The 12990-nt window shown below is 34.8% G+C and overlaps 1 protein-coding gene across 4 annotated transcripts in view; it reads right to left on the bottom strand.

The window, feature by feature from the left end:
* LOC115446875 overlaps window positions 1–12990 on the bottom strand; it is a 45633-nt gene that overhangs the window by 24911 nt on the left and 7732 nt on the right. The window contains exon 1 of one of the 4 annotated variants that reach the window (XM_030173686.2): window positions 381–870. The exons of the other annotated variants lie outside the window; for them this stretch is intronic. Coding sequence (XP_030029546.2) covers window positions 381–437 — 57 coding nt within the window. The 5' untranslated portion in view covers window positions 438–870. Of the gene's footprint in view, window positions 1–380; window positions 871–12990 lie in introns of those variants that run through there. 4 annotated transcript variants of the gene reach the window in all.

The following is a 12990-nucleotide window of genomic DNA, read 5'->3' as shown; positions in this document are numbered from 1 at the left end:
TCCATTTCATCTTTATATTTTATTTACGTCGGCATCTTGACACGCAAAGTTAACACGTCTCGCGGAGTTATGTGCCGCATATGCAGCAAAACCGAAGTATTAATCGATAAAGAGTACAGTTTATTTACACCAAGGCGTATAAGAATCGGAAGAATATAATAAACGACCATTATTGCAACGTTGCAAAAATTCGGAGACCACCATTTTGTAGAGACGTGCACATTTCACTATAATTTGATAGAGTTATATAATCCATAGAACAACTTCACACTAAGGTTAAAGGCTGTTTGAAAGTAATGTCAACAACAAACCGCTGCACTAATTGCATTGTTTCGCTCTTATTGAAGGTTTTTTATCAAGGTTAATCGTATAGGACGTACCATATCGCACTGAGCTTCCGCGTCGTCGTCATAGAAAATGGCGTCGCACTCTTCCATCCCTGCGGCTGGCGGCCCTCCTCACTCCTCAGCAGAGGCCTCGGGCCCCTTCATCAATACCACGCGGCCGGACCACCGGCATCCGAGCTTGCACTAATTACAGACACAACTACACAACACCGGCTGTATCGGACACCACTATCGGAACGAATTAAACGATCGAAATCTTCGGGATAATCCGATGAGTCACGCGATGCCGAACCGACTTGGTGCAAGACTGCCTCGAGAGCCGCAGACGACGGACGGAAGGTGTGGGTGTCCTTAATGAGCTGAATCAGGCGTAACGCAGCGGTTGAAGCACCTCGCGTTTGCAGTACGATTTTTGGACGCTTCTAGCGTATAAATTGTTAATTTGATTGTTATTTTTTTAGCAAAGCGGCGAGTCTAATATAAAAGGTGGTGTTTTTGTGTGGCGAACTGCGTAGATGACTGCGACCGAGCTAGGGTGAGGGTGGCGCGCGCAATCGCCGGGGTGCATTGATCGGATCCCCATTGCGCATGTGCTCTCTTGAGAATTTCTCGACGGTTTTGACATTTGCTTAGAGGCCACTTCACTTAAAATGTCTACGTGCTATGGAAAATTTCAAGTGCGCTAGACGTGCCGACTCATCACGCGTATGCGTGCCGTCCTTGAATTTTTTCTCCTTTCTATTTTGCGCAATAGACTACTGTTAACAATAAAAAAATATTTTAAGACCCTACTATTTTTGTATGCATTTTATATTCATGTACCAAAATGAGTACCAACCATATATTTGTAAAAGGTATTTGTAGTAATCAATATGCCCCTTCCTGTATTTAATGCTATTACGCTAACTGGTTCAGTACCTACCAAAGCAGGTGATTATGAATGAACGACGTTGGTGCCGCCAGAACTGTGTCAAGGCATGCGGGACACGCGGGCATTCACTACATGCGCGCTTAAAGCGTTCAGTTTATCCTTAAATATTGACCTAGTACAGGTTTTTGTTCTTGTGTAATCTTCTTAACATTTTTGGTAAAACAACGTAGGTATACATATTTACGTGCGTGATGTTATAATTGTTAGCTTAGAATATTATAATTAATACAAACAAATGAATAAAAATATTATGTACCTAAAAAATTAAAAGAACAACGAAGGTCGCTTTATCATAATACAGACGTTTGATACAGAGAACGGTTGTTTCTTTTTTTTTATTAAAAAAAAATATTTTCGAAAAAATTTATACTTATTTTTTTTTGGTAAATCGACGAAAGGCGATTCGTGAAGATTGTCATATTTAGCAACGAACTAAACGCACAAGTGTTTAGAGGCTGGTGGAAAATACCACTATTATTCATAATTGTACTTAAACACACTGACAATTATAAACATTGCTAAACAAAAATTGCATATATTTGTTCATCAATTCGACTATCAATAATTCATCAACATGTTTCATATCAATTACTGGAATTGAATACCTAATTACAATATATATTCTTCGATAGAGTCGTTAACTCGAGTCTCGGTACAAATGTCAAGGATAATTCGCGGCTAACACAAGCTAACATTTTATAATACCAAAAACCGTGCGAATGTAAAAAAGTCGCCTTCGATAACATAAATGAATGCGTCATAACTTATAACTTAGAATAATAATACGTAACCTATATGTACTATGTAACTTGCTAACCACATTGTAATGATTTATACATACTATTTTTTATTATTTATATTGTACAAGTATTGTTTAGTTTCTTGTACTTCCCACATTTGACATTAAATATTCCAGTTTCTTCCGCCATTCTAATTTGTTTTCTTTATTTTGATGAGAAAGGTTGAACATTTTCACTTCTTTCGTGATTCTAGCGTAAATAAAATAGAATCAGAATTGCTGTATTCCCGAACACTTCATATTTTTGTCGAGTCTATCTAAAAGCGTTAATATGACCTCCTGTCCGGTGCAAACGTCAAAAATGGCGGCAAGATGCGCCGATATTTTGCATCTGTATATTTCGAAACATTGATGCAAACAATTACCGACATTGTATACTAACTGATTTCCAGAGATGATTGTGGGCGCCAAACACAACACATCCAGCGCAAGTGTCAAAAATGGCGGCAAGATTCTTCGATACCGGTTTATTTCGAATGCTTGCGTAAGCGCACAATTAGCGACATTCTCGTGTTAATTATCGCGTAATCGCCGGCATACAATTTCCTGCGTGTCATTGTCCACAAACAATACAAGCTACCTTCGTTACATAAAAGCAGACCTAAATTACTTGGACCGTGTAAACACCAAGTCTATGTACTGAGTACAAGTTATACGTAGCTAGTGACATAGTCCTTAGCTTTTGAGTTCACGCTACAAAATATACTATGATAATCTGAAGGAATGAGGTTTTTATAAGTATTTGCATCAATGGTAATAAATCGCAATTAAGGCATACTATCTTCTCTTGGCTTTACAGTGACGTTTATCCGCCTAAGCGCTATATTTAAGCAATTTTTTGTATAGGAATCTGCGATGTTAGTTTTTTTGCACATAAAGATTACTTATATCTTAGTAGCTAATTATAGATTTTTTTAAACAAAGTGTGGCCTTTTGCAATCGTACTTCCCTATAAAGAACACGGTAAATACGTATTTGTGTCTAATTAAAACTGCATTAATATGTCTACTGTTTTACGACTAAGTAAATATTTTGACAAAACTTAATAAGATATAGATACTATAAAAATGGTTGGTAAGATTTATTTTAACAAATTGGAATAGCAAAGTGAAAGAGATATGAAATGCAGAGCAAAATACATTTTAAGCATAAAGTATTATAGTTGTTTCATCATCATACAGACTAAGTAGTGATTCCGAACAAGAAGTAGACCAATAAATCTAGTTCCGTAAAACAAGTGCGCGTACGCAAATCATAGAATAACTTTTACTTTTCTATTCCGTTGTAAACAACTCATTATAGTTAATGGCAAGCATGCAACTGTTCTATGCATAATACCGTGCAAGATTCTTTTGACAGTAACATATTGTAATGACGTTTTTTTAATCAATAAAAATTGTAATCACTTTTTAATAAATTTTATCATCAGTTTCGCGGCGGAGTAATTATTACATTGAGATGTTAGTTTCATAATGCCCAGTAAAAATATAGGTTGTCTTTCTCACCGCAACACGGCAGTAGGTACTTGTATTGCTACACGGAGACAAAATCACGTAAAACGGTCAATTTGACAAAAAAAAATCTTGCATACGAATGCTCGCTACCTTCAAGGCATACAAAGATTATACTCCTTATAAATGCTTAGTTTCTCGCCCTAAAGACTATTTAAACCCTCATAAAAGCTGCAGATTTGATTACGCAGCTTCTGGCGACTAGCTATTGAAATTAAGCATTTACTGGATTGTTAATAGCTACCACGATTTACATAGTGGCGTGTGTGCGAGTTGTCGGCGGTCATTGCCCGTTTCCTGTGAGGCTGCATTCCACCGGGACCTGCCGTGGCACCCGCAGGGCATAAGAGCGTTGCGTCTAGGACGTCGCTTGTGGTTTTGTGGTATGACACTTTTTTTTTAAATTTTGATTATGATTTTGTTATTAAATTATACTGTAATATGAAATTTTGATTTAAATGCATAAGTTATTCGAAAGTAAACTCCGAAAGTATGCAATGATAGACTAATAAGAGTGGAACGAACTTCTGAGACGGAGGTTTTATTGCAGTTTGTAACGGTGAAGGAAAGCGACGTGAGTAAATCTGCATACCGGAGTGTTCTTGTAAGTATTTTGAATGTAGATGTGGTAAACAGAGGCCTAACCTCTTTTATTGTTTAATATACTCGTTTCGTATACTAGCAAAGCGGGGTCAAAAATCTAAGTAAGTAATCTTAATCAAAATAGAAATGAAACGGCAAAAACTAACAATGGAATTAACTTTGAAACTTCGAACCATGATTATCTCATTTTATGATTAATTACGAATAAAAACGTTGCATTAGATCTACTATTAAAAGCTTAACAATGCTGAGTTTTTATTATGTAAAAAATGTTGTATTTTATTGTCCACCAGGTACGGCTCGCGGCTAAAATGTCTCATAAAAGTCTTTTCCCGGAATAAAAGCCACGCTGTATAATTTTCCACGATAAAAGTAAGTAACTAATAATGATCATCTACTTCATGATGAATCCGTATCTCAAACATTGAAATCCGTTTAATCGTTACTGTTTTTTCTTTACACAAACATTTCAACACCTTCACGAATTTTCGCATTTATTATATCACATTATTATTAATGGTGTACGTACGCTACTGAAAAATTGCAAAATTGATTTGTCAAAGCAGTAATGCTATTTATAAAGTGTGTTAAGTAGCAACATTGTGTATAAAGTAATAGCAGGCAATGTTACTCCAATATTTATTTTATATTTTATCCGAATTCAATCTTTTACGTGTGCGTGGCAAACGTTACAAAACTGGTTGCCGGTTGCAACATCTTTATTTTGGTTCAGAGTGCTTGACCAATTAGATATGTACTTAGAGACTGGTTATACTGATATTACAACTGATAAGATATTTCTTTGCGGTTTATTGAAGTTTTACAGCTTTCTCTTGCTTTGACATTTCAAACAAGAGGTTTGAGATAGATAAGAAAAGATTAGGGATTCTAGGCATGCCTAGCTATACTTGCAAAGTAACTTCAAGAATTTGAATTAAGTACCTACCAATACAAAAACATAACATACATACATAACATCACGCATTTTATCCCCGAAGGGGTATGCAGAGGCGCAACTAGGGCACCCACTTTTCGCCAAGTATGTTCCGTCCCATGATGTGATAGGGGCGAGCCTATCGCCATATCGGGCACAAATTCCAGACTCCGGGCTGATACTGAGCAGAAAAACCCAAATATCACTTTGCCCGACCCGGGATTCGAACCCAGGACCTCAGAGCGCTGTTGTACCGGACATGCAATACAACTACGCCACCGAGGCAGTCAATACAAAAACACAAAGCATAAATAAATAATAATACTTATTATACACCCAATGCGTTAAGTAAGGGTTACACAGTATAGTCTATAAATTATTCTATAACACGAGGGGCCTGCACTCAACCGTCTGGCCTTTGCACACCTGTTTAATGTTCAAATACAGAATAAAAAACCGCTTACGATTTAAAACAAGCCCTTCAAACATTCGCTCGTTATATATTTAATTAAACATTTAAAGTTACAAAACAATAATTTCTCCATGGAATCCAAAAGCGAGTATGGCAACCACTTACGTAAACCATTTGCTCTCTCATAGTGAAGTGTAATTAATTAATTACAGTGGCTCGTGCCGCGAGCGTTGTTGAGATGTGTAAACGTAATTTCACGTTACACAACTTTGTTATAACAAAATAACGAATGGTAAAGGTAGTAGTAGTAGTGAATCATTCCACGCTTGGCGGAATATTTTTAGTATTTTAGTATATTTGTTCTTTTTTACGTCTTCGTTAATTTATGTTTATATCTTGAATGTCCAGAAATGTATATACTTTTTAGCGATGTCTGCTGCAAAAAATGTTCACATTTGTTCGACTGTTTGAATTTTAATATTGTAAGTTTTCCTTGGCGCATAAATGTGTAGTTTCTTGGTTAGTAATGAATTATGCCTGCAGTTTGGGACTCCAGAAATAGTGGTTAGGTTCTTATAAACCTCTATTATTAAGTCCATATTTACTCAAAAGTAATTTTCAGTGTCATGTTAAATAACAAATAATATTATAATAATGTTAAATAATTTTGACACAATTAAAAATTGCAAGAAATTCTAAAGCTATCGTACACTGCACTTTTTGTCTGCTAAGTTTTTATGTATTTTTCTTTCCATGATATGTTCTAGAGAACCGGATATATATTCACTATTTGACGCCAGAATGAAATTCACATAGGTACGCAAAACACTTTTGTTTTTTATGATGTAAGTATATATTAATTCAATGAATAAATGCAGAAAAATTCCCCATAAATTTATTTCGTAATATTCTTCGGAACTTCTTCGACCCTTATAAAAGACAAGAAACTATTTTGTTACTGTTCTGTCGATTATTCAATTTTTTTCGCGGATTTAAATAAATACTGTCTCTATTTTGCCAGAATTTAAGTAGCCATGTATATAATGCTTAATAAGATATTATCTGTAGGTATCGCTTATTGTACCTACCTTCATTTGGCAATGAAATCTTGAGGTATTAAACTAGAGTGCAACTGTGTAATATGTTAAGACATAGATCGTAATGTGGAAATGATGTTAATCATGCTGAGGAAATTTAAAGCAAACAAGGTTATTTTTAGCTGAGTAATTTTTGTACGTATTATATTTGGTTATAAAAAGATTTGGGTATAAATATTTTTTTGTGCAATCATACACTTTAGGCCTATTGTGCTGCATGTCATAACTGTAAATTATAATCAACTTCTAACTTTGGTATACAAGGTGTAATAATTATGCGAACTTGTACCTTATTTATTACATTCTATGCCATCCACATCGATCGCCTTCGTATGACCTTCAAAGTAATTACATAGTGGGAAGTCATCCTACACAGCGTTTCTAGTTCGTGGTTACCGCTCAAACACCTTTTTGTATCAACCAGTTAGTTTCACGATGTATATTGCCGTTCACTGCTATTTAATATTTAATTAACTTACCCGATTTCCCTCGTAATCAATATGAACTGAGCTTCGACTAGCAAACGGGTTACTTGATGATAAATGATCATCTATGATTAAGGGAGTCGTAGGTGCTTTGATACCTTTAATAAAAAGAAAGTTTCGTTGGGTTTGTTCTGCCAGAAATTCCATTGACTGTATGACGTGCAACAACAAAGTTTTTAGTGCACTTGTTTTTAAGATAATACAGTATCATCCTGATGAAGCAAACCCGTTCCAGTTGAAGAAAAAATTAAACGATAACCTCGACAGATCTATCTCATAAAAACTCTACTTGATAGAAATCGTGCCTTTTACTATTTCATATCGAACTGTAGCACATTAATGCAAGTAATAAATCGACGGCCCCAAGGTTCCAACGATAACATCAATGAGAGTACCTACGTAGGTAGTTAGGTACCATAACATGCGATATCGATTTTAGAACAATTATGACATGTTCACACTTCATAGTTTCCAATCGTGCCTGCAAATGTCTGGCATTAAAACCAACCATTACATCTATGGACTGCAGAATTTATCACGGTTGCTAAGTTTCAATTAGATAATAATAGAACACCGACACTCGACAGCCAAATGTTACGATTGTGTTTACACTTAACTATGATTTCAAAGCGTGTAATATGTAACAAAGAAATATTGACGTGCAATATGTGAATACTTTATCTTAAAGAGAGTCCATGGGATTAATAACATTCGAAATGGTAGATATATACGGGTGTCCTTCTAGATAATTACCACCACAATATCTATTTAACTCGCGAAGCAAGCAGTTGTTTTTCAGTTTAAAGGATACTGTACCCGGTGCATTTACTGGGAATAACGAGACTTACCATCTAATGACTCAGAATAACGAACGAAGTGCATTGTCGCGCATTGCTTCGTTATTATAAGTTCTGGCTGTTGTTACTATTTCTGAGCAGTCGTGACGCTTACCATAAAGTGGGCGTCTCTTTGTTGTCATTAATTTATATTAAAAAAAAAAAAAAAATATTTGCTGCAAACATGTATTTGGAGAAGAAGATAACGCATACAGTGCAGGTGTTTTAAATGCGCGTGCTTTGATCTAAACAGGAGTATCAAAAAGAAGTTAACAACAAACTCGTGCACATTTAAGCATTGCATCCTATTAAACAACAAAACTAAATACGCAGCTGGATAAAATTCAGCTTGGCAACTTGACCAATATAATCGTCCTTTCTCTATAAATTGGAAATTTTGAATTTGAATCACTTAAATAATAATATCAATAAGATGTTTATTAAGCCAGATCGACAGACGTCTTAAATTGCTCACCCCGCAAGGGATAGCACGGTGAAAGGCCTCGAAAGTTCTCGCATTACATGCAAAACCACGTTACGCCCTACGTATTCGTGACTGCAACGCCTAAATAAAGATAAATATGTTTTTTATTACGATAAAAATACCAAAACGTGCACACAACTCCATTAACGAACTCTGAGCAACAAATTTGGGGGACTAAAGGTCTGGCAGTCATTATTGTTCTGAGGTTATCATTCATACATACATAAATTACTTGCCGGTGTATCACTATTTTTTTTACGAAGTTGTTGAAACCACTTAATACTTGCAGTAATATTTGTAGATAGAGCCCTAATAATATTTGGAATAGAATAAAAAAAAAGAGTAGCAAAGTATTTTTATGTTACCCATTTTTCTGGCTTGCGGCTCTATTATAATATATTTGATAGTTATAATAATAGTTTTTTTTTATTTAAATTAAAATTATTCACGTTATCATGTCACACAACTCACATTTTATAAAACACATAGTTAGGCGTGACGTAAATACATTGGAGTAACAATTTTAGCATATCTGTACAAACTCACACGCACCTTAAGAATTACCTTGGTAATGCGTGTTGGCATTCGTTCGGGATATAGATTATGCGATTAAGTTTGAAGATATTTTATAACACAATACTTTGGGATGCCAATTTAATTTAAGAGAATTTATTGGGAAAATTTCAAATTTTTGAAACGAAGATGCCGGAACTTCCTTTTTTTTTGTATTATATATAATTCGTAGATTTCAAAATTGAATTCGTTTTTATTATAAATAATGTGGTTACTTTGCTCATGTTAGCTGGAAACTCATTACAAGAATATTTTACTATAATATGGGCAACATCTCATAACCTGTCAAGCAGGCAGCCTAGTGCATAGCTTAATCAAACTTTCTCTCATATGGGCATCCTTAAAGCGAACACAAACTAATTCCGCAATTTCTACAGGTTGCTGAGCACACAATTTGTTTAGTGTAACATTTTAGGGGAATAAGTTAATTGCTCATGTTTGCTGAGAGCTGAGATTTATTTTGTTTACGCAAGTGTTAAAATGTAAAAAATAAAACTATTTTTCACATCGATTTTTCAGATATTATCGCGGTTTTTTATATTATAACTTTCTCCTAACGTTTCGAAGATTGCGGCCTTCACAGGGGGTACTGAGTGTTGGTCGTCCGAAATTCAAAGTTACAATATTTACCTACATTTTACAACATTTCAAAGTTTATTGATCTAGAGGTTTACCTGAACTTAGTCCTCATGTGTACGGTAGGTATATCAATAAACTATAGGTATGTTTACTTGTTATAAATAAATGTTATACTTAAATTCATAGTTGGTTATTTTGTAGAGGCCGTAGACCTAAATATCTTTCCATTCTCCTTACATAATTTGAAATTTAAATATAAAATACAAGCTTCGTATTATTTTAAGAAATGTCAAACACGACTAACACTTTTTACAACAAAATATCTCCAACGATTTTGAAACGCAATTTAAAACATTTTGGAATGAAACATAATAATTTACAAAACATCTGACAGTTTGACTCGAAAACAAGTAAAAAGAATGAACATTACATTTAGCTTGTTGAACACAAAATTAAGCAATATCCGTCGTATCTAACTTTTTTGATAATTACCCGAATGGCGATTGCACTTGGATGCATTGCAAAGAAGCAAACAGCGGCTGCAATTTAGACCGGGTGCCTAAGTGGTAAGAAGTTACATCAGTGAAACCGAGGGGCAATCATAGCAAATCGGCGTGTCGAGTGCCGACCGAGGAAGTCCCAGCTCGGCTGTGCGACTCCACTTTACTTTTTGCCCCTTAACAATGCGATTTATCGAGAACAATACAACATTGTACATAGATGATTATAGAGAAAGTTTTCCACCTATTTGTGGTTATCTGAACTGCGCTTGTCAAGTTGTTATTGTATTGTTCTCTATTAATTTAAAAAACAAATAGACGATGTGATCGACTATGATAAATTGTATCAAACTTGAAAGTGGGTGGAATTCCCGAATTTCCCATGCTACGGTTTCGTAATTAACAAAAAAGATAGCAATCAAAGTCTAATCCGCTCTTAGGAACTATAAAATACTTTAGATGTCATTGTTCATATTTGAGTGACACATGCCTCGATGGCGTATTTGTATTGCGTGCGCAGTACTACTATCACGTTGAAGTCCCGGGTTCAAATCTGTCGAGTCGGGCAAAGTGTTATAGGATTTGGAATTTATGCTCGATGTGGCGATAGGTTTGTCCCCTATCACATCATGGAAAGTTACACACAAGCCGAATAGTGGGTGCCCCAGTTTTACCCTGCCTACCCCTAAAGGCGCAACGTGTTTGTATATTTTTGTTAATGAAACTTTATAGGTTATCTTCCTAGTTCCTTGTTACTTATTTTGTCTCGAAGAGTAATAATAATTCTAACCAACAATTTTACTGCAACTTATAATAATTATAATTTACAGTTATTATAGACTTGTATTTCAATATGTAACAAGATTAGTTTTTTAGGCCAAACTCTGGCTCTACTGAAGCTATTGTACCCAAGATATAAAATCAAGCCTGCTAGAAATAGGCCTCGTAGTAATAGGGTATTAAATGTAATGTTCCAATTAAGAGTTTACCGTAGACCCTAACTAGACCTGCTCTCGTTAATCGAGAACTCATTAGTTGACATCACTATCACTAGTTATGTATATATAACTAGTAATACAAGTTAGATTTTTATCTAATTTAATGCCGTTTGATATTTCAATTACGCAGTCCAGGTACGGTAATGAATTAATCAATACTATGTTCTACTAGTTCCCTAATAAGTACTTAAATCAGATATAAATAAACCACACTGCAGTGGCGAAAAGTACATCTAACGAGACTCCTGCCAGCTCCCCTTTTTTACGAGTAATTTATATAAAATCTAATTATTAGAACGATTTACAGGCCACATTTATGTATATTAGTCCATATATTTTGTGTCGGTTTCTCTTTCGGCAATTTCACCCTTCGCCATTACCACGTTGTCTACTTTTCGGTCTTAAATATTTCTTCCATACAACTTCTTTGAATTTTGATTTACTATTATTATTTTCAGCGAGATCATCGTTGTCACTGTATCTGGCCAGGATAACAAAAAGTAACAGCATGTCGAATTTGGAAGCAGTTCTTTTATTGGACGTAGAGTTAGGAGGCAAAAAATAGCGATAATTTTTTCAGATTCATCAATTTTCTGATTTATAAAATCTAAGTTGTCAGTGCTTTGTAATTTTCATACATTCTTGTCCAAGTTGTTATGATTGATAAAATATTTCGATAAAAATCATTAAACATTTTTAATCATAAAAATACAATGCTCTCCCTGACAGGTGGACAAATTTATGGTCCGTCGGTCGCAGATAAAAGACGTGAAAGTCCAGATTTAATGACATCATGACGTAATTCTGACTCATATGCCGCACCTTATTCTTTGTTATATTATCTTTACATCTAAATCAGCACGTGATTGGAACATCTACCGCTTGTTAGTAGGAAATAGTGTAAGGGGCAAAATAATGGTGGTGAATGGCGCCATGTCACGAGCTAGGACAGTCGTGCCGACCATCATCCGGTGAAAATCACACTCAATAAATAATGCGTAGGTAAACGGCTGGACGGACGTATTGTCCGACGGTCTAATAGCCTGTAAATAGCTGCTATTTTGGATTTAAGATCGTATCATAACATTCTCTATACCAGTGTCTTATTAAAATTTATATATCAGTTTTAGTTGTTTCTCAATATTTACAATAAGTAGCATGGAAAAATGAAATATAAATATCATCTCCATTTTACGCGGCATGATTGGCTGTCATAATAATTATGACATAGGTATGTAACACAATATACTTAAGGTATGCATAAGGGAAAAATAGATCTAAGCTCAAAGGCACCTTGAGCAGGTAGATAATATGAACCTCAGCTTTTTGTATGGACATAATTTGACTATTGACTGGACCACTTACCTACCTGAGTAGATCATAATACGTTAAGGCGATACCTCAAGGTCCATTTTCATACATTTTGTTTCACCTTTAATCTGGGTAACTAAACAAGTATTGGCAAGTAAAGAATTTAAATTCACGTCTAGTTAGTGATTAGTTCTCGCAGTTGAAAGAAAAACGTAAAAATAATTAATAATCATGGATATTTCGGCCTTTAAAATTTAATATGACGAAATTTTAAAGGCAGAAATATCCATGCATAACCTACTAATCACTAACTAGACATGAATTTAAATTCTTTACTTGCCAATACTTGTTTAGTTACCCAGATTAAAGGTGAAACAAAATGTATGAAAATGGACCTTGAGGTATCGCCTTAAGAAGTATTCGGTCTTGATTCACGGCAAGGCTACAATATTAGGAATCATAAAGATGCTAACGAACTTAAACTCGTTTTAGTGATAAACAACATTCTAAAAATAATTATGGTTAAAGCAGTACCTATAGCGCAAACAAAAATACATTAAGAAATTAATTTAATTTTAGGAATACAATGA

Source organism: Manduca sexta, chromosome 20 (assembly GCF_014839805.1).
Source record: "Manduca sexta isolate Smith_Timp_Sample1 chromosome 20, JHU_Msex_v1.0, whole genome shotgun sequence".
Taxonomy (NCBI): Eukaryota; Metazoa; Arthropoda; class Insecta; order Lepidoptera; family Sphingidae; genus Manduca; species Manduca sexta.
Note: the sequence above shows the minus strand (reverse complement) of the source record. Positions and strands in the feature narration are given on the sequence as shown.